Source organism: Ursus americanus, chromosome 6 (genome assembly GCF_024610735.1).
Source record: "Ursus americanus isolate L20-20 chromosome 6, mUrsAme1.1.p, whole genome shotgun sequence".
Classification (NCBI taxonomy): domain Eukaryota; kingdom Metazoa; phylum Chordata; class Mammalia; order Carnivora; family Ursidae; genus Ursus; species Ursus americanus.
In genome coordinates, this window is record NC_142132.1 from 50,689,177 (window position 1) to 50,712,794 (window position 23,618).

The 23,618-nt window shown below is 35.3% G+C and overlaps 1 protein-coding gene and 1 non-coding gene across 4 annotated transcripts in view; one reads left to right on the plus strand and one right to left on the minus strand.

Annotated features, from left to right (window-relative positions):
* Window positions 1–4,611: 4,611 nt before the first annotated feature.
* ADK (adenosine kinase) overlaps window positions 4,612–23,618 on the minus strand; it is a 540,886-nt gene continuing 521,879 nt past the window's right edge. For all 3 annotated transcript variants that reach the window (XM_045783164.2, XM_045783166.2, XM_045783165.2), the window contains one exon: window positions 4,612–5,435. In XM_045783164.2, coding sequence (XP_045639120.1) covers window positions 5,311–5,435 — 125 coding nt within the window. In that variant the 3' untranslated portion in view covers window positions 4,612–5,310. The remainder of the gene's footprint in view (window positions 5,436–23,618) is intronic.
* LOC123783153 (U6 spliceosomal RNA) lies at window positions 7,608–7,713 on the plus strand. Its single transcript, XR_006777135.1, has one exon. It is a non-coding gene; the product is annotated as a U6 spliceosomal RNA (small nuclear RNA).

Genomic DNA, 23,618 nt, shown 5'->3' on the forward strand with positions numbered 1-23,618 from the left:
CACTAGCCATGTTGCTTCATATCCTCTCTAACATTTGGTGTTGTCATTTAAATTTTAGTCATTCCAGTACAGAGCTAACTCACTGAGTAATTTTTAATGTTCGTTTCTCTACAACTAATGATGCTGAATACTTTATCATGTGCTTATTGGCATTCATATATTTTCTTTTGTAAGGTCATCTGTCTTTTCACTGTTGAGTTGTAGGAGTTTTTAATCTATTCTAAATATAAATTCTTTGTTGAAATGTATGTGTTCTGAATACTTCATCCTGGCCTGTGGCTTGTTTATTCATATTCTTAATGGTGTCTTGATGAACAAAAAGTTAGATATTTTTTGGAGTTCAGTTTATCAATATTTTTTCTTTTGTGGCTACTGCTTTCAAAGCCCTCTCCAAGAAACTTTTGCCTACCCACAAGCTGTGAAAATATTCTCGTATGTCTTCTTCTAAAAGCATACTAGTTTTGGCTTTTATGTTGTGGCCATGATCCATCTCTAACTTTTATGTATGGTGTGAGGTAAGGTTCATTTTTTCTCATATAGATATCAAATTGTTACAGCATTATCTATTGAAAAGACTCCTTTCCCCACTGGGTTTCTTTGGTACCTTTGTAAAATATCAAACTACTTCATATTTAAGTTTATTTAACCACTTATAAAATGTTTTTACGTATACTTTCTCTTAACATTCTGTCACTGGGAGTGGATATGTTTTCCTCATTTTACAGGTGAGAAAACCAATGCTCAGAGTAGTTCGAGAAGTTGTCCAAGGAGATACAGAGCTGGGGACTAGAACACAGAACTACTACTGAATCATTAAAAAAAAAAAGTTTACATTTTAAACCTATTTTTTCTAATGGAAATATTACTAAATGGACACTTTTTCTGAAGGTGATGTAGTTAACAGAAATGAGTAAGAGTGTATTTTTCTATTTCTACACTAGTAGTAGTTTTAGACTGCCAGCCAAACACATGCTTCCTTTGTAGGCTTATGTATATCTAAACCAATTTTTACATTATGCATCTTTGTTTTAAAAGGGTAAAAAATTATAATGCTTGCTTTGCAAAATTTGGTAAGAATAGCTTTTAGCCAAAGTTGCTTGGCCTTTAGTTAAGATAAAGAATGTATTTCCCTCACCCTGATCTTAAAAAAAAAAAAAAAAAAGGCCTTACTCTGATTTTTTTGGAGAAGTAAAGCAGTATTTAAAGGTACATATCATAAAGATAGATAGGTGGAAAAACTATAAGAAAACACAATAGCTACTCTTGTGTTTTTCTTTTTTCTTTCTCCCCTACTCTGTTATATACTCGAGCACCCAGCTTCTCTTCAAATGCTTGTACTACCTTCTTTTCCAATCTCATGGAAGCAATTTTCTGGCAGCCTTGATCATTTGCTGAGACTTGGCCAAACTCAATGTGCTAATTCTCCAGATCACCTATGCCCCCCCGCCCGAATTATCAGTCTTCTGTCCTTACCTCATTTGCCCAACTGTGACTCACAAATAAATGGCCTTTCTGGCTCACTACTCAGGGAAGAGCCACCTTTCCCCATGCACCTTTAAGAAGGCAACCTTATTAAAACTTTTACTAAACCTTAATAAAAATTTAAAAAAATTTAAGATAAAAAATATATTAAAAATATAATTACATTTTAGAGACATCACAAATAAAGTATCTACATCTGGTGAATTACATAGACTAAGGGTCACATGGGTATTTGAAGCCAACCTGGGGCCAGAGCTCATGTCTTCTTGATAACTTCATTATTCTTCTCTCATACTGCATGTCCTCCTCCGAATATCTGTTAAACCAGGATGCTATAAAGCAAGACTAGGTTAACTATTCCTCACTCCAAGATGCAAAAACTGAGGCTATAGTGGGGAATGCATAACAACCAGTCAGAGCCAGGTTTCCTGAGACCAAGTTTGTTGGGCTAGCTATTACCTTTCTTTTGTCCTTTATCAAAACAGAGAACTAAAAAAGGCGTCATAAACTCAAGGACAAAATACACATATCCCAAAGACTGTCTTTTATTACAAGAAAGTTATGTGATCTGTGTGCATGTTAAGTGCTACCAAATAGCATACTTTGGAATGTCCGTCTGACAATGACTGTCAGAAGTCTAGGTAGTAAGTGGTTCCTGATCAATAGTGTTGGGATAAGAAAGTTTCTCATCAGAAAGAGTAGAAAAGGTTTACCAGTGTCCCTCTTACTTATTTAAGAGGAAGACATTCTGTAGTAGTTTTAATATGATAAAGATGCCCGACCATTCAAACTAATTGTTCTTGAGAGACAAAGTTGTAGGACTTACACTTCCTAATTTCAAAACTTACTCAAAGCTCCAATAATCGAAGCAGTCTGGACTGGTACAAGGATAGACATACAGAAAATGGAATGGAACTGAGAGTCCGGCAATTGAACCTTACATTTATGGCTGGTTGATTTTTGACAAGGGTGCCTAGAAAATTCAATAATGGAGAAAATAGTCTTTTCAATAAGGTGCTGGGACAACTGGGATAGCTGGATGCAAGAGAATTAATTTAGACTCTCTACCTCACATATATATAAAAATAAACTCAAAATGGATCAAAGATTAAAATGTAAGAGCAAAAACTATAAAACTCTCAAAAGAAAACACACGTGTCATTCCTTGTGATCTTGGATTAGGCAAATGATTTCTTAGATATGAAACCAAAAGCACAAACGACAAAAGAAAAAATAGACAAATTGGACTGCATACAAATTAAAAACATTTGTGCTTCAAGGGACACCAACAAGAAAGTAAAAACAACCCAGAGAATGGAAGAACATATTAGTAAATCACATACCTGATGAGACATATCTAGAATATATAAAGAACTCTTAGAAGTCAATAATGAAAGGACAAATCACTCAATTAAGAATGGGCAAGGGAGGGGCACCTGGGTGGCTCAGTCGGTTGAGTGTCTGACTCTTGGTTTCGGCTCAGGTCATGATCTTGGGGTCGTGAGATTAAGCCCCGTGCAGGGCTCCATGCTCAGTGTGGAGTCTCCTTAAGATTCTCTCTCTCCCTCTGTTCTCCCCTAGCTTGCATGCTCTCTCTCTCTAATCTTTAAAAAGATAAAAATTATAAAAAATGGGCAATGGATACGAACAGATTTTTCTCCACAGAAAAAATTTAAATGGTCAAGAAGCACATAAAAAAGATGTTCCATATCATAAGCCATTGGGGAACTGCAAATCAAAACCATAATGAAATATCCCTTCCTACCCACCAAGATGGCTACAATCAGAGAGATAATAGCAAGCCCTGGGGATGGTGTGGAGAAATTGAACCCTCAAACCTTGTGATGAGAATGTAAAATGGTGCAGTCTCTTTAGAAAAAGTTTGGCAGTTTCTCAAAAAGTTAAACATTGGTTTACCGTGTCACCCAGCAATTCCACTCCTAGATATATACACCAAAGAACTGAAACCATAATCCACACAAAAAACTTGTACATGAATGTTCATAGCTACACTATTCGTAATAGCCAAAAAGTGCTAACAACCCAAATGTCCATCAACTGGTGAATGGATAAACAGAATCTGGTATATCTATACAATAAACTATTATCTGGCAAATTAAAAAAGTACTGATATACATTATAAGATAGGTGTGCCTTGAAAACATGCTAAGTGAAAGAAGCCAGACACAAAGAACACACATTATATGACTCCACTTTTATGAATGTCCAGAATAGGCAAATCTATAGTGACAGAAAATAAATGACTTGTTGCCAGGGGATGGGGAGTGTGGTGAATTGGGAGATACAGTGTCTCTTTTGGGGGTGATAAAAACGGTGATGGATATACAATTTTGTGAATACACTAAAACCCAATGAACTGTATGAATTATATCTCTATAAAAAAAGAAAAAGACAAGTAAGCATAGCATACCTTAAAGTCTTCCTAAACATATAATAAACAAAAACTTGTACACTTTTCTATGGTTTGAATTCAGTTTTATAAATGTTACCTTTTTCTTTCTTTTCAAAAATTTTTACTTATTTATTTGAGAGAGAGAGCACATGTGTAAGCGGGGGGAGGAGCAGAGGAAGACTGAAAGAGAGGGGGAAAGGATCTCAAGCAAACTGCGCACGGAGCCTGACGCAGGGCTTGATCTTACCACCCTGAGCCAAAACCAAGAGTCAGAAGCTTAACTAACTAAGCCACCCAGACGCCCACCTTTTTCCTCTTCAACAATAATCATAATGATAAAAATAGCAGGTACTTATTAAGCACTTACTAGGCATGTAGCAAGCATTTTATACTTGGTATTCTCTCTCAAATCATCTCAGTAATCTTGTACGTGGAGTTATTATCCCATTTTATAGAAAGAAAATTGAAGATAAAAGAGGCAGAGTAATTTGCGCAAGGTTATATAAAGGTAATTAAGTCTGACTCCAGAGGTTCTGCTATGCAATTCTGTTTTCCTTAAAACAGTGACTTACTGGTCTCAAATACTAAGTTATTTTTCAATGTATTATGTTGTTCTTTCTATCACCATCATTGAGTTAGGTATCATTTCAAGGCCCAATATTAAATAATGAGCTTACTTCCTAAGTTTATTGAGCACAGAGCAAGGATAGAAAAAATTCCCATATGACAAGTTTTTATTTGTATCAAATCAGAGTATCATAGGTAAATATAAGATTATAATTTGAATATTGTAATATAACATAATTTGGCAAGTTATTTAATTATCCAAAGTTTATTACATGTTTGAGTATGTGCTAAAGAGATTATTTGGCATAACTTGGCAAGATATATATTTCTGTACCTTATTTGACCATTTTTCATTTATATATGTGGTACACATATACGTATGTATGCATATACACACATACATATATACATACATAAATTCCTAAATTAAATATACTTGTATAAAAAGCTGAAGATTGATGTGTTAGAATTAATTCCTGTTTAAAAATCTATAATATTAAATTGCATCTGCATTCAAAGCAGAAATGTAAAAAAAACTGATCAATTTGCTAAATACGCATGAATTTACAAAGTAATTGAAAATGAAATAAAAATTTCCATTGAAATGTTATATTCCTGTTTAATCAACATTTAAGTGGCACTATCAAACTATGGAAATAGACATTATTTTTTAGATTGTTGAGAGAATAAAGATTCTACTGAGCATTACTGTACTCCCTAAATTAAGAATGAATATTATTATAGTAGGAAAAGATGGCAGATAATTTTCTTCTTTATTAATATGGGAATTCTCAGGAAGCAATCAGGGCAGTGTCTATACTCCTGGGCTTGGGTTTCCTCCTTTTCTATCAGTGGAAGTCTGGCTTCTCAGGAAAAGTGCAGCCAGTCCGCCTAATTATGACGCTTGCGGCATAGTGGCCAGCACGGATGCATTCGGTCAGAGGCTTCTCAGAGACCAGTTGAGACAGAAAACCTGGAACACAGACAAACGGAAAAACATGAGTACTACATAACAGCATCAGAAAGGTCATATTGGGTCAGGCCAAAAAATAGTCTATGCACCGATCGCTTTCTTCAGTGTTGATAGTTAAGTGTTTAACCTCAAATGTTAGAGCGTTCTTCCCTCAAACATTATGAGCTTCCCTCAATATTTCTTTCAAAGAGCTCAAGCTGGGACATGACAACTTATCATGAAGTCACTCTAATCTTTGTATGCCTAAAGCGTCATCATGCTTTCCTTTAGTTTTGAGATTAAGAGGTTGTGAGTAAGAAGTACTGGCCAACTAATATTACCTTGGGTTTTTACAGCTGAGAAGGTATTAGTTATCCCTCTCTCCAGCTCTCTGGATTCCTTATGTGTTGTTATTTCTAGCACACTGCTTTTGGACAAAATTCTATCATCTGGATGTCTCTCCAAGTACAGACGTAAGAGTTGAAGAGTTACAAAGGACCTTACATCTCCCTTTTACTCCCAGGAGTAACAGTGAAATGATTTCTATAGTCAAACATCATGGACCAGCTTGACATTAAATACATGTGATAAAGTAGAAAACAGTGTTGAGGACTTCTGTTTCTGACCAAGAGGAAATAAAAGGAACCACATTTATCCTTTCTCCAGAAACAACTAAAATAAAGACAAAGTAAATGAAACAATGTTTTTCCAATACTGTAAAAGATCCATGAAAGAAGAGAAACAAATGGGATAAACTGTAAAATTGCTCTAGCTTACCACCTAGAGAGAGTTACTAGGCTACAGCACAAGGAGCGACAACCTAGGCCGAGCTCAACAGTGTCACTCAGCTGAGGAGATGGATTGGGGAGTCAAAGTAGGACAAAATTAAACACGTAGGCAGGATGATCAGCAAGAAAGAGAGAGAAGACATAAATCACCAGTATTGGTAATAAAAGAGGTGATGTCACTATAGAATCTACATGCACTAAAAGAATAATAAAGAAACAATAACAACTTTGTGCCAATAGATTTGACAAGTTGATGAATTGGACAAATTCCTGGAAAGACACAAACTATCAAAGCTGAAGCTCAGGAAGAAATAGATAACACGATTAGCTTTGTACCTATTAAATATATTGACTTTACAGTTAAAAAGCTTCCCAAAAAGATAATTCCAGGTCCAGGTGGTGTCACTGGTGAATTCTACCAAATATTTAAGGAGTAAAAATAGTATCAATGCTATACAAAAACCTCTTCAGAAAGCTGAAAACTGAAAATACTTCCCAAATTCCTTGAGGACAGCATTACTCTGACACCAAAATAAAAAAAGATGCAAATACTTTAAAGAAAATTTTAGCAAATCAAATCCAATAGTATATTTAAAAAGATAATAAATTATTATCAGATGGGGTTTATCCTAGGAATGCAAGGTTGGTTTAACATTCAAAAATTAATTAATGTAATTTGGCATAACTAACAAAACCATAAAGATCACCTAATGCAAGAAGAAAAAGCATCTGGAAAATTCAACATATATTTCTTTTTTTTTTTTTAAGATTTTATTTATTTATTTAACAGAGATAGAGGAGACAGCCAGCGAGAGAGGGAACACAAGCAGGGGGAGTGGGAGAGGAAGAAGCAGGCTCATTTCGGAGGAGCCTGATGTGGGGCTCGATCCCACAACGCCGGGATCACACCCTGAGCCGAAGGCAGACGCTTAACTGCTGTGCCACCCAGGCGCCCCCTCAACATATATTTCTAATAGCAACTTCAAGCAACCTAGGAATAGAAGGGAACCTGCTCAACCTGATAAAGGGAACTTATAAAACTTACAGTTAAAATTATTCTTTTTTTTTTTTTAAAGATTTTATTTATTTATTTGACAGAGATAGAGACAGCCAGCGAGAGAGGGAACACAAGCAGGGGGAGTGGGAGAGGAAGAAGCAGGCTCATAGCGGAGGAGCCTGATGTGGGGCTCGATCCCATAACGCTGGGATCACGCCCTGAGCTGAAGGCAGACGCTTAACCGCTGTGCCACCCAGGCACCCCATTAAAATTATTCTTAATGGTGGATGATGTAATGTTTTCCCTTTAAGATCAAGAACAAGACAAACATGTTTGCTCTTAAACACCGTACTGGACACTTTAGCCAGTGCAATAAGGCAAACAAAAGAAATAAACAAAAGGCATTAAGTGCTCACTTTGGCAGCACGTATACTAAAATTGGAATAATACAGACAAGATTAGCATGGCCCTTGCACAAAGTGACAAGCAAAGTCGTGAAATGTTTCCTATTTTAGAAAAAGGCATCAAGATGGAAAAAGAAGTAAAATTGTCTTTATATGCAGATGGTATGTCTATGGTTCTCCATGTTGGATAATTTTGCTCCCCCCACTGCCCCAGGACATTTGGCAATGTCTGGCAATTTTTGGTTTTCATAACTGGGGCAGAGGGTGCTATTGGCATCTAGTGAGTAGAGTGAGGGATGCTGCTAAAAATCTTACAATGTCTATAATCTGAGATCGAGAAATCACTGGTCTTTGTAAAATATCCTATGGAATCTAGAAAAAAGTTACTAGAACTAGGAAGTGACCTTAGTAAAGTTGCAGGATACAAGAGCACTATACAAAAATCAATTGAATTTTCATACCATATACACATCATACTGTGTGTATATATAGCAACTGTATATATTAGCAACAGTTAGAAATTGATATTAAAAATACCTTGTACCATACCATCAAATATGTGTAATACATGATAAAAGTGTAAGACCTACACACTGAAAATGACAAAACGATCCTGAAAAAAGCAGTAAAAGAAACCTACAAAAATGGGGAGATAGAAAGTGTTCACAGTCCAGAAGATTCAATATTGTTAACAGCTCTAAGAAAATTTTCTGTGGATTTAATGTAATACCAATCAAAATTCCAGCAGGCTTTTCTTTTTTTTAAAAGATTTTATTTATTTATTTGTCAGAGAAAGAGAGAGAAACACAAACAGGGAGCAGCAGGCAGAGGGAGAAGCAGGCTCCCCACTGAGCAAGAAGCCCAATGTGGGACTTGATCCCAGGACCCTGGGATCATGACCTGAGCTGAAGGCAGATGCTTAACCAACTGAGCCATCCAGGTGTCCCTCCAGCAGGCTTTTCATATAGAAACTGAGAAGCTGATTCCAATACTAATGTGGAAATGAAAAAGACTAAGATTAGTCAAACATACCTTTGAAAAACAAGACTACCTGAGTTAAAACTTATTATAGAACTAAAATAATCAAGACACTACACTATTGGCATAAAGAAAAACAAGTAGGTGAATGCAACTGCACAGTCCAGAAATAAACCTACTTCTGTATCAATTGATTTTTGACAGAAGTATCAAAGCAATCCAGTGGGAGAAGAGATAATCTTTTAAACAAATGGTCTTAGAACAGCTGGATGGCATATTTGAAAAAACAAACAAACCACTTCAACCCTTACCTCACATCACCTACAGAAATAACTTGAAATGCTTCGCAAATCTAAATATAAGAGCTAAAACTATAAACTTTCAAGAAGGAAACACAGAAAATCTTAGTGACTTTGAATTTGCCAAAAATCTCTTGAGTAAGACATAAAAAGTACAACCTTTTATGAAGGAAAAAATAACTGGACTTTGCCAAATTAAATACTTCTACACCTCAATAAGAAAGAACCCAATAAAAAATGGGTTCAAAAGAGTTGAACTAACATTTTAGTAAAGAAGATAAACAAATGCCAAATAAGCTCAGGAAAAGATGTTCAATACCATTATTCATTAGAGAAATGCAAATTAAAATCACAATTAGATACTACTGCCAACCCACTAGAATGGCTAAAATTAAAAAGACTGACCATAACAAGTGTTGACAAGGGTGTGGGTGATTTGAAACTCTCATATACTGATAGTGGGAATATGAAATGATAATACCACTTTGAAAACCATATGTCAGTGTCTTAAAAAGTCAAACATACAATTACCATATGACCCAGTCATTCTATTTCTAGGCATTTAATTCAAGGTAAATGAAAGCATATATTCACACCAAAGGCTTGTAGTGAATGTTCACAACAGCTTATTTATAATAGCCCCAAACTGGAAATGATCCAAATGTGGATGAGAAGAGGAAGGAAGTCAGGATTACAAAACAGCACCAGAATAGTAGATATGTCTACACTGATGGTTTCATGGATGTATGCATGCCTATGTTAACATTTGCAAAATTGTACACTTTAAATATGTGCAGTTTATTGTATATCAGTTATAGTAAAATAAAACTATAAAAGAAGAAAAAAGGGAAAAAGTGTTGTAGTTACAAATAAGACAGGTCAAGAACAGAAGAATCTGGGGCTACTTTCCCTCCAGGGGAAACGTGAGCTGCTTAGCAGCACTCAAATACTCAGAAGAACAGATAATGAGAAACTGTTCTGTAGCCAGACTTCCAGGCTGTTCCCTAGGCCCTGGCAGCCTGCTGGGGGTGAAGATTAATTGAGAAGCTATGGTATAATGACCTGTAGAGAGCATTATAAGAGATTTACGTCCTTTCTTCTCTACCATTCTGACCACACAAGCTTTTTCCCTGTCAGATTTGGGGAATGCTCTGTATCTAGTAAAATAAGTATTCCCAACCAAAGAATAAAATTAATTTGGTTAATGGAGTGATATATTTTGAAGACATTTGCTTAGAATGTGAAATCACTCCCTCAAGAGGTTTAGTACGAGTATTTGATCACTGAGTTTTCAGGTAACAGTCAAAGGTCAATATTAACTTTCAGCCAAACTGTGAGACTAAAATGCTCAGCCCACACAGTGAATGGAGCAGACGCCAAATTCAGAGTCAGATCAGCTTACAGTGGAAACACGTCTATGAGAAGCCTTATACGCAACATCTGTTTTCCTCATTCCTTCTGGTATGATCTTTGTGAGAAAAGGAAAAGCTTATGTTTATGAAATATTTTTGTGAAGCTAAGTGCCAGCATCCTCTAAGAGAAGAGCTAGTTGATGTCTGAAGTGAAGTACTCTGAAGAGACATTTGCTTTGACAAGTGGAAAGCCTGAATGCAGAAAAAAGCTAAGACCTTTGCCCTAGGAGAATAACAGTTTTCAATAATCTATTTTGAAAAACCAACTGAGACAAACTACAGGGTTATACAATCAATTGTAAGTGGAACCTTCATAAAGTAGCTGATGTGAATCTTAGAAGTTGTGTAAAATGGTTTAAACAAAGGGAGCTTATATTTTAAGAATCCTAGGGAATCCTATTATAACACGAATAAACATTCTAAGATAATTTTTTATTGTGTAAAAGATATATAACCTAGTTTACCATTTTAACCATTTTTAAGTGTGCAATTCATGGCATTAAGATCATTTTGTGAAGTTGTGTAATTGTCACTTTCATCAATTTCCAGAACTTTTTCCTCGCTTCAACAGAAACCCCAAATTCTTTAAACGATAACTCTATTCCTCCATACTTCTGGCCTCTGGCAACTGCTACTCTACTTTCTGTCTCTATGAATTTGCCTGTTCTAGGTACCTCATATGAGTGGGATCACACAATAGTTGTCCTTTTGTATCTGGCTTATTTGAGTTACTGTAATGTTTCCCAACATAATAGAATTTTTAATTATTAGCTGACCAAAAGTGTATTTTAAATAAAATGCTTTATTTGGAAATAATTTCAAATTCACAGAAAAGTTGCAGGAATAAAAATAATGTGAAAAACACCATATATCCTTTACCCAGATGCACTTATTGTTAACATTTCCTCCTTTTGTGCACATAGACTCTCCCTTTCTACAGGTTTTTGCTGTATTTGAGAACAAGTTGCATTTATCATGCTTCTTTACCTTTAAATACAGCAGGGCTTCTTTCCTGAGAATAAGACTATTCTCTTAAATATCCACAGTTATTAACTTCAGTAACACTGTTAGAATACCGTTATCTAATTTCACTCTCCATATCCCAGTTTTGACAATGATCCAATAATCCAATAATTTTTTAAGACTTTATTTTTAAGTAATCTCTACACCCAACATGGGGCTTGAACTCAAAATTCTGAGATCAAGAGTCACATGCTCTACTGCCTGAGCCAGATAGGCACTCCCAAATAATGTACTTTATAGCACTTTTTTTTTTTCCCTTTCAGGATAGAATCCAGTGTAGGATTTGTTATGTTTTTGGTCTTCTATACTTTCGAACATCCCTCAGACTTTCTTTGACTTTTGTGACAGGGACATTTTTGAGCATATAGTCTTCCCCTAATTCCTATTTATCAGAGTGATTCTCATTTGGGTTTGTCTGATATTTCCTCATATTTAAGTCAGATTATGCACTTATGGCCAGAATACTAGAAAAATTACGTTGTGTCCTTCTCAGGGTATCACATTTAGAGGTACATTATGTCTAGTTGCTAATCACTGGCGATGTTCATTTTGATCACCTGGACATAGTTTCCAGTGCTTCGCAGTCACAAAGAATGCCAAAATGGATAACTTTTTGCATATATGTCTTTGTATTATTGAGGGGTGATGTATCTTCAGGATAAATTTCTGGATGTAGAACTTTTGAGCTGAAGAGTAGATAAATAAGTAGTTCTGTTAGATATTGCCAAATCCCCTTTCATAGAAGTTGAACGACTTTGTATTTCCACTAGTAATGTTTAAGAGTGCTTGTTTCCCCATAACCTCACCAACAGCGTGTACTGTCAGGCTTTTGAATTTTTGCCAATGGGTCAGAAACGGTATCTCAATGTAATTTTAATTTGTATTTCTCTTATTATGAGTGAGGCCGACATTTTATATGTTTGAAGAACAAATCTCTGGTTTGTTCTTATCTTTCACCTATTCTAAAGGATTTTTGGTCTTCCTCTATTTTTAAAAGTTATTTGCATTTTGGGGGTATTATTCTAATAAATTATTTTTTTAAGTAGGGAAAAATATCAACAGTAGCAATATGCTATTAATATATACAAATACTATGTCAGCAAGGAAACAAAGTGATTGTTCATATCTTATTCACTGAATGTGAATTTTAAAGAGTGTGGTTGGCACACACTATAACAGATAAGTAAGGCTTGCAGATATATATCAAAAAAGAAGTTTGCTCTCTTTTAGTGAAGGTTTTGGGTCTATCAGGAATTCAACAAGAAAAATCTTAAATGACTGACTTGGCATGTGTGCTCAATGAAAAAATCCTCTAGGAGACCTTTTCGTTGATGCTTTTCTCCTGGTTCTTATATTCCTCATCAGTACATTATCTTAAAAACAAAGGGTAAGGTACTGTATATATGCCTTCCAACATAGTCAAGAGAACAGAAACAGGAGGCATAAAACTGGAGAAGAAGAAACATCAACATAGGTTTTCAATCGGGAACTCATATGCTGAGCCAGCTGTTGCCTTTCTACTTTGGTTCCTTCTCTCTGGGATCTGAAGAACTGCTTTCTAATCCTTCTACCAATAGGCTTATCCTATAGCCTCTCTGACTTTTCTGAAATTTAGGTCATGTCATGGACCTTAGGTCTCAAGCTGTTGAAGCATATGGTGGGTGAAGGCTTCTCACTGACAATGAATTTGGTTCCTGGGCTAGTGTTGGCTGGCTCTGAATCTTGGAACAATCACAGATCCAGAGGTATCAGAATAAACCTCTGTCCATTAGCAATCAGTCTAGCTTATTACCTTCTGGTTACTTTCATTTGGATTTTTCTTTTACTGATGTTAAGGAGAGTGATCATTTTTAGCATAACTGAATACAGTATCTGAGATGAGACCTGAAATATATATATATATATATATTAATTATATGTTAGTCACCATACAGCACATCATCAATTTTTGATGTAGTGTTCCATGATTCACTGAAACATGTATTTAAACTATTCAGAGAGGAGGTGCTAGGCTAGTTTCCTCAAAGCACATGTAGAGGTGGGATGGCTGGTGTGGACAAAAGACAATATAATTTCCTGACTTAATATGTCTATTTTATGTAGTTACTGTATAAGAGATATAATACCCAGAATTTTTTCAGTGTGATTTACAGAAAAGTGAGAAATATGTCAGGAGGTATGAAAGCCTTAATCAAGACACTTAAGAGCTAGGGATATTTATGAAGAAATGAACAAAGTCTGTAAGTCAATTTTTTTCTTTTCCATATATAGTTCCTTCACCAATAGTTTTCACGGTGGGTGGAACTAAAAGCCAGTAGACTCTATTATTGTTCATTCAACAATTCACAACAAAAAGAATGACTTAGCTTTTCTGGTTGTCCTCACATAAGAAAGCTGTGCCACACAGATTTTACGAACTTGGAAGAATTAAGGTTTTGTTGTTGTTTGTTTGTTTTGATTACTGATTCAGTTTCATTGCTAGTAACTGGGTCTGTTCAAATTTTTGATTTCTTCCTGATTCAGTTTTGGAAAGTTATATGTTTCCAGGAATTTATCCATTTCTTCTAGGTTGTCCAACTGGCATCTAAGTTTTCATAATAGTCTCTCATAATTGTTTGTATTTCTGTGGTGTTGGCTGTTGTTCCTCCTTCATTTCTGATTTTATTTAGTGAGTCCTCTCTCTTTTTTTCTTGATGAGTCTAGCTAAGAGTTTATCAATTTTGTTGATCTTTTCAAAGGACAAGCTTCTGATTTCATTGATCTGTTCTATTGTTTTTTAAATTTCTATTTCATTTATTTCTGCTCTAATCTTTATTATTTCCTTCCTTCTACTGGTTTTGGGCTTTGTTCTTTATTCTCTAGCTTCTTCAGGTATAAGGTTAGGTTGTTTATTTGAGATTTTTCTTCTCTTGGTTCTTGAGGTAGGCCTGTATCACTATAATCTTCCCTCTTAGAACAGCTTTTGCTGCATCCGAAAGAGTTTGGACCATTGTGTTTTCATTTTCATTTGTACCATGTATTTTTTGATTTCCTCTTTGATTTCTTGGTTCATCCATTCATTGTTTAGTAGCATGTTATTTAGCCTCCACGTATTTGTGTTCTTTCCAGACTTTTTCTTGTGTTTAATAAAGAAAAGATAAACAAAGGAATCTAAGCATAGCACTAAAAAAAGCCATCGAACTACAAGGGAAGAGAACAAGAAAAGAAGAAAGGAGCAGAGAGGAAGTACAAAAACAACCAGAAAACAAGTAACAAAATGGCAATAAGTAACTTACGTATCAATAAGTACTTCGAATGTAAATGGACTAAATGCTCTAGTCAAAGACAGGGTGATTGAATGGATGAAAAAATAAGACCTATGTATATGCTGCTGACAAGAGACTCACTTCAGACCTAAAAACACATGCAGACTGGAAGTGAAAGGATGGAAAAATATTTACCATGCATATGGAAGCAAAAAGAAAGCAGGGGTAGAAATACTTACACTGGACAAAATAGACTTTATTTATTTATCTTTTAAGTAGGCTCCATGGCCAGCATGGAGCCCAACGTAGGGCTTGAAGTCATGAGCCTGAGACCAAGACCTGAATTGAGATCAAGAGTCAGACACTCAACTGACTGAGCCACCCAGGTGTCCTGGGCAAAACAGACTTTAAAACAAAGACTGTTAAGAGAGACAGAGAAGGACACTACATAAAAGAAACAATTCAACAAGAGGATATAACATCCATAGAGATCTATGCACCCAATATGGGAGCACCTAAATACATAAAGCAACTATTAATAGACACAAAGGAAGAAAGTGATAGTAATACAGTAACAATAGGGGACTTTAGCACCCCATTTACATCAATGGATAGATCATCCAGAGAGAAAAATCAACAAGGAAACAATGCCTTTGAATGACACATTGGACCTGATGGATATCACATATATACAGAACATTCTTTCCAAAAACAGCAGAATACACATTCTTTTCACGTGTACATGGAACATTCTCCAGAATAGATCATATGTTAGGCCACAAAACAAGTCTCAATAAAGACAAAAGATCAAAATCATATATCATGCATCTTTTCTGAACACAATGGAAGAATGAAATTGAATAATTCACCTTTTACAAGTGTTAGCATCTTGTATTAGTCTCAAATTGTTTCTCCAACAATACTGCATAAGTACGTATTAGTGATTATCTCTTTCCTACATAGTCTCCAAAGCCTTTTAATATATAGTAGACCACAATATGTATATGAGAGTAAAACATCTGAAAGTATTTTTAGAATATATATAATTTTCTTTAAAAATCACATTTTATGCTAAATTTAAATTTTTATACGTTTAGATAGTATAGTACTTTGTTTACTTGACAATACAGACAAATGTATATGTGCTTGAAGTAGTTTTTTTTTTTTTTTAAAGATTTTATTTATTTATTTGACAGAGATAGAGACAGCCAGCAAGAGAGGGAACACAAGCAGGGGGAGTGGGAGAGGAAGAAGCAGGCTCCCAGCGGAGGAGCCTGATGTGGGGCTCGATCCCAGAACACCGGGATCACGCCCTGAGCTGAAGGCAGACACTTAACGACTGAGCCACCCAGGCGCCCCTTGAAGTAGTTTTTAAGCCATATAATTTAAAGGTCAGAGAAAATTAACAAGGTGAAATAGAGTAATACCTCAGGTATAAGACTTGAAGCAATAGCTGCCATGGTCATGCATATTACACTTTCAATGACCACCCCTCAGAACTTCACTGAGAGCCTGTTTAGTTCAAGAAAGCAAGGGGAAAATTTTTTTTCCTGATTGCAAAAGTAATAACCAATAAGTGTAAAAAAAGTGGAAAAAAGTAGTAAAACAGTAGAATTAAGAAGTAAATAAAACACACGTAGTCCCATTATAAAGAATAATCAGTGCCATATAGCATGGAGATACTAACAAGAGCTGTAAGACTAAGAAAAAAAATTAGAAAGTGTAAAAAATGAAATAAATTTGCCATTATTTTCAGTTAAGAGAACTGTATATAGAAAACCTCAAATAATCTATAAATTGTTGGACTTAAGGGACTTTGGAAAGATTGCTGGATATAACAGAAATATACCAAAGTCAATTATTCATATACATGTCAGCAATTATTCATATATATATGTATCAGAAGACAAAAGAAATTTGAGAAAAGATATAAAAGCAACATAAATTATGCCAGTCTCTAATGAAAATTATAAATCCTTATCAAGCAACATTTTTATAAAGGACCTAAATAAATAGAGAGTTGTGCCAGGTTCTTGGATAAGAAGATTCATTAATGCAAAATCAAAGTCTCAACAAGGTTTTGGGGAACTGACAAGTTGATCCTAAAATCTGTATGAAAAACAAAGAATCAAGAAGAGCCAAACATTCCTGCTGAAGAAAAACAAGGTAGGAAAGACCAAATCCAACACTTAGAAAACTATAATAATAAATACAGTGTAGTATTAGCATAGGTATAGATAAATAGTGCAAAGGAAAAGAAAAGATAGTTCTGAAATGGGCCTATGCAAATGTGGAAATCTGAGCTTCAAAGGAATTAGCATTGTGAATCCATGGTGAAAGGGTCGTTTATTAGAAAATAGCGTTTAGGCAACTAGTTTTTGATTTGGCAAAATAAAATTACCTTATTCCACATTAAAAAAATCCAGATGTATCAAGGAATGAAATGTGAATGGCAAAACTAAGACTTTTAGAAGAAAATAAAGAATATACTAATGTTGTAGACGGAAGGATTTCTTAAACAAGACACAAAAAGCACAAACTAACTCCAAAGTAAAAGAATAAAAAATCCAACTATGCTGAAATGAAAACTTCTGTTTCTCCAAAGACACCTTAAAGAGAAGGGAAAAAATCAAATTTGTTTTCCGGATTCTAATATCTAATTGGTATTAATCACACATATGTGTCTCGATATCATACTTTAAATATTGTCATGTAACCTTTTTTCACTTAATATATTATCTAAACAATGTGATACCATTTTTCACCTGAGAGATTAGTAAAGATAAAAATAGTTAATACACTGTATTATCAAAGAGAGTGAACATAATTATATACTGGAGGGTAAGTTAGCACTCTTTTTGAAAGGCACTTAGGCAATATCTACCAAAACTGTAAGTGTACAGGGGTGCCTGACTGGCTCAGTTGGAAGAGCGTCCGACTTCTGATCCTGGGGTGGTAAGTTCGAGCCCCACACAGGATGTAAAGATTTCTTTTTTTTTTAAAAAAGATTTTATTTATTTATTCGACAGAGATAGACAGCCAGCGAGAGAGGGAACACAAGCAGGGGGAGTGGGAGAGGAAGAAGCAGGCTCATAGCAGAAGAGCCTGATGTGGGGCTCGATCCCATCACGCCGGGATCACGCCCTGAGCCGAAGGCAGACGCTTAACCGCTGTGCCACCCAGGCGCCCCAGGATGTAAAGATTTCTTAAATAAATAAACTTAAAAAAACAAAACCGAAAAACTTTAAGTGCACAAAGTTCAAGCTCAGCAATTCTTCTAAGAATTGGAAATGACCTCTAAACTACATATATGCATATATGTGTACAAAGGCATAAGTAGAAGGACACTGCAGCATTGTTTGTAATAAAAAAGACCAACTTAATATTAATACTGTACTATATCTAATATACAGAACATATTAAAGTATCCTTGCTTGACACAGTAATATCCTTTATAGAATTTTTTTCCTGCTTCAGAATCTAATCCAGGATCACAGTTCCATTTAGTTATCATGTTCCTTTAGTCTCTTTTAATCTAGAAAAGTACCCCCTCCCATTCAGCAGTTTAAAACTGGCATTTTTAAAGAGTCCAGCTAAGTTGCTTTGCATAATATCCCTCAATTTGGGTTTGTCTAATGTTTCTTCATGGTTACATTCAGGTTTAACAAGTTTGGAAGGGGTATCACAGAAATGATGTCGTGTCCTTCTTAGGGTATTTCACTGGGGGTACATGGTGTTGATTTGTTCCATCCTTGGTGATGTTAAGTTTGATCACTTGGCAAAGGTAGTATCAACCATATTTCTTCTTAAAAATGTTGTATGATTTATGTTAAAAAAAATCCATCAATTTGAAGAGGGGAGTGGTTAAATCCATGGAATGGAATAATATAAAGCAGTTAGCCAGAATGAGGTAGATCTTTATATGCTGCTATGAAACAATGTCCAAGATAGGAGTAAATGAAAGACCAAGGGTATAGAACAGTAAGCACAGTATATAGTATTCTCATTTGATAAAAACTGGGATATTAATACATACACAAACTTCACACGTGCAGGATATTTCTGGATGGATTTAATAGAAACTAGCAAAGAAAGCTGCCTCAAGGAGGGGAATTAGAGGACTGGGGTAGGACCAATGTCTACTTTTCATTGTATCTACTACTTCTACTATATGCATATATCCTTTTTATACTGTTGTATTTTCTACTTATTTTATTATTTCTGCAATAAAAAGTATATTATTTTCCCATATTTTTAAATATTCCTAGAGACAATGCTTTTTAAATGTGGATATAGCGTAATTTACTTAATCCTAGTATTGGGTATTTAGGTTGTTTCTTTTTCTTTCTTTCTTTCTTTCTTTCTTTCTTTCTTTCTTTCTTTCTTTCTTTCTTTCTTTTTACTATAAATAAACTGTTTTTTTTTTTTTTTTTTTTTTTTTTTTAAAGATTTTATTTATTTATTTGACAGAGAGAGACAGCCAGCGAGTGAAGGAACACAAGCAGGGGGAGTGGGAGAGGAAGAAGCAGGCTCTTAGTGGAGGAGCCTGATGTGGGGCTCGAACCCAGAACGCTGGGATCACGCCCTGAGCGGAAGGCAGATGCTTAACCACTGCGCTACCCAGGCGCCCCTATAAATAAACTGTTATGAATATCTCTATGAAATTCTTACAGCATTAATTATTGTGCACATTTTTAATTTCCTTAGGATAAATTTCCTTAAGGGTAATTAATAATTTTTCAGGCTTTACATACATATTGCCAAATTTCTTTTCAAAAAGATCTTATTAATGTACACTCCCAAAAGCATTCTTGCTATTAAAAATTCTGTTCAATAATTTGAAAAGTTAAAGGCAGAATCTTGTTTTACTTTAGTTATTTGCTTATTAGGGATATTGAAAACTTTTTTGTTTATATGCCTACTAGCCATTTGTATTTCTTTTTATAAACTGAAGGCAACTTTTACCCATTTTTCTGTTGGAATACTTCTCTTCTTTTATTGATTTTTAAGAGATTCCCAGTTTGTCTACTATATATGTTGCAAATACTTTTCCTTACTTTGTCATTTGTCTTTTATTTTTATTGTGATATAGATTAACCTTTTCTTTAGTAAATTGTCCACTGAATTTAGGCTGAGAAAGGTCTTCCACACCATGAGATCAGATAAATATTAGACTACCTTTTAATTCATTTGGGGTCATTTAACTCTTTATTCCATCTGAAAATTCTTTCCGTATAATGATTGGTAGAGATCAACCTTTGTTTTTTCCAAAAAGTTGTATTTTTGTTTCATTACCATGCCTTAAGTAATCCATCCTGCTCTAGTTGTTCTTAAACATTTTATTTGGAAATAATTTTAGATTCTCAGAAGAATTGCAAAGATAGTACAGAGTGCTATTGTACCCACCCTGGACCCATTTTTAGTTTTTTGTCAGATCCACGGAACACACTTTAGAAACCTTTTTTTCTTTCTTTACTTTTTTTTTTTGAGAGACAGAGAGAGCATGTGCATGAGTGGGGGTGGGGTGGGTGGAGGGAGCAGAGGGAGAGAGAATCTTAAGCAGCCTCCACACTCAGCATAGAGCCTGATGAGAGGCTCGATCTCATGACCCTGAGATCATGACCTCAGCTGAAATCAAGAGTCAGATGCTTAACTGATTGAGCCACCCAGGCGCCCTCACTTTAGAAACATTTTTATTCAAAATAATAAAAAGGCAAAAATTTTATGTGTGTCTAAAAAGACAACATTATCATTTCCAGATTTCAAAGATGATTTTTTTTATTATTTGCTCTTCTCATCTCCTAAATATTCTATAATAAGCAATATTACTTTTATAATCCAAAAAAAGCCAATAAAAGTTATTTTAAACAATAACATGGGGATATTTAACTATTCAGATAAATAGTTAAGAATAACTCATTCAAGAATTTCAGCTAAGTGATGTTTTGTTCTAACGGTTTTCCAGTTATGCCTTTAGATTTCATTAATAATTGTAGCCACTTGGGAATAGAGTTTCCACAAAGTAAATCAGTGTAAGTATCAGTATAAGTACAATGAAATTGGTCACTCTTCTTAAAAGATTCCTCAAGGACATAACGATCTTTACTACTTTCTGCATTCTTACACTTAGGGAAACACAGGCTGTGTGAGAGGGCACATCTTAGAAAGTTTCTGAGGAGACTTTAGCTCAGTCTTTCTTCCCCAAATGAAGTCTTCATCTATAGAAACTATATGCCAAGTAAATCAGTCTGCATCTTTTGAAATGGAAATTCAAGGACCAATGCTTCCCCAGAAGGGATTGCTGGGAAAATTCCTGACAGAATTAAGCAGAAAGGATCACTGTACTTGGATAGAGTGGCTATTATGTGATATCAGTGAAAACAAGCTTTTTGGTAAAAACTGTGAGGTCACTGGCCATAAGACACTCAGCACCATAGGACACCATAGCTGATGAAACACAGGGCATACACATATGCCGAAGATACTAGTAAAATGAGATAGGTGGAAGAAAAGTTTTTCCACTTTGGCATTTTAAAAAAATTAATAAACTCTATTTTTTGGAGCATTTTTAAGTTTCCAGAAAAACTGAAAGGAAAGTACAGAATTCCTTTATACTCTCTCATCCCCCATCCTTCAGTTTCCCCTATTGTTAACATCTTGCATTGGTGTGGTACATTTGTTACAACTGATGAGCCAATATTGATTCATTTGTACATTTGTTTGTTTTTTTAGAGAGTGCAAGTGTGCACAAGCTGCAGGGGAAGGGGCAGAGGGAGAGAGAGAATCTTAAGCAGGCTCCACAGTCAGCGTGGAGCCCTATGCAGGGCTTGATCTCACGGCCCTGAGACCTGAGCTGCAATCAACAGTTGGATGTTTAACCCACTGAGCCACCCAGGTGCCCCAATATTGATTCATTATTAACAACTAAAGTCCATGGTTTACACTAGGGGTCGCTTTTTGTGTTCATTCTATAAGACTTGAAAAATGTTTAATGATCTGTTTTCCACCATTGCAGTATCATACAAAACCCCTGTACTTTACCCATTTATCTGTCTCTACTCCCCACCCCAAGTCCTTGACAACCACTGATATTTTCACTGTGTCCACAGTTTTGCCTTTCCCAGAATGTCATATAGTCGAAATCACAGTATATAGCCTTTTCAGATGGGCCTCTTTCATTTAGTACTATGTGTTTAAGTTTCCTCTGTCTTTTCATGGCTTGACAGCTCACTTCCTTTCATGGTTGAATACTATTCCACTGTATGGGTGTGCCACAGTTTGTCTATCCAGTCACCTATTGAAGGATATCTTGGTTGCTTCCAAGTTTTGTCAGTTAAATTGATTAAGGCTGCTATCAACACCCATGTGCATCCATTTTAACACGGACCTAAGTTTTCAACTTATTTGAGTAAATACCAGGGAGTATGATCGTTGGGTCATATGGTAAGAGGATGTTTTGTAAGAAATTGCCAAACTGTTTTCCAAAGTGGCTGTACCATTTTGCATTCCCATGAGCAATGAATGAGAGTTCCTGGTGCTGCACATCCTTACCACATGGGCCACACCTATAAACTCAAGAAGCTGGAAATGATACGACTGAAAGAATGGTTTTTCCATTAAAAAAATTCTTGACATTTACTTAAAAAGAAAAACCTCCTCAAACAAAATGGACTGTTTAAAAGTATATATGCATTATACCAAACTCACTTATCTGTTCTACTGTTTGGTACATTTATTTATTTTATTGTATGTTTTTTGTCTTCAGAAAGCTATATCGTTCACCTCAGATTCCATTGGTACTTTCCAGGGCCTTGGCTCAGATCCTTGAGGACTGGGTCAATGATCTAATGAATCATTAGAATTCCTGACTGTTACAATACTATGATTTCCCTACTGTCTCTATCCCTTGCCCGACCCCAGCTCATTCATTTATCAATGTTCTTTATACACGAGTAATATCAAACTACACACTGTATAGTAGTGACAAGTTAATTACATAGTTATTAAGAGATAATGTGGGAGTAGTAACATAAGTTATCATGTAATTTACCTTTGTTCTTTGAGACATTACCATGTAATTAAAGCAAACCTGATATAATATTTTACAGCAACTAACAGTGCTGAATTCTATACTCTCCCTGTAAAAAATTTGCTCTCAGTCATTTCTGGGTCAATTTGATTTTTCAATTCTTTGTTTGTTTTCCACCTTTCTTAGATACCTACACTTTAGTGATGATTTATGTGCTTTCTTAAACTGGCCTGCTATACCTTCTAGATCAATAATTACCAGATACATGCTGCCACATGGCACACAAGACAGTCAACTTAAAGGCTGAATTTTTTTTTTAAGGCTGTATTTTTATTGCATGTAGCTGCTTAAGGGAATAAAATACATACTAAAACTTTGACTAGTCTAATCCTCAATTTATTAGACTCATGCCACTACCACTCCTATACTTAATGTTTCATTGTAAGAAGCAAAAGAAAAGGAAGTAAAAATGCTGAATGCTATCAAAAATACTTTGATTTATTCAATCAATCAACAGCTTTCAAATGCCTACCATTACTAAACATCATGATTCAAAGATGGATAAAATATAGTTTGTCTTTGAGAATTTTATTGTTTTAGGAGAGAAAGTTATGTAAATACTTTAAAAATAATCATAGCAGAAATGTGAAGGATGAACTTACTAGGAAAGAGATTGTTGGCAGAGAGATCAAATTGGAATCTAGTACAATATTTTAGGAGTGGTTCTCAAAGTGTGGTCTCTTGGGGCGCCTGGGTGGCACAGCGGTTAAGCGTCTGCCTTCGGCTCAGGGTGTGATCCCGGCGTTACAGAATCGAGCCCCACATCGGGCTCCTCCGCTATGAGCCTGCTTCTTCCTCTCCCACTCCCCCTGCTTGTGTTCCCTCTCTCGCTGGCTGTCTCTATCTCTGTCAAATAAATAAATAAAATCTTAAAAAAAAAAAAAAGTGTGGTCTCCGGATCACCTAAGTCCCACCCTCGACCTACCAAATCAGAAATTGGATAGGGCCCAGCAACTGCCTTTTAACAAG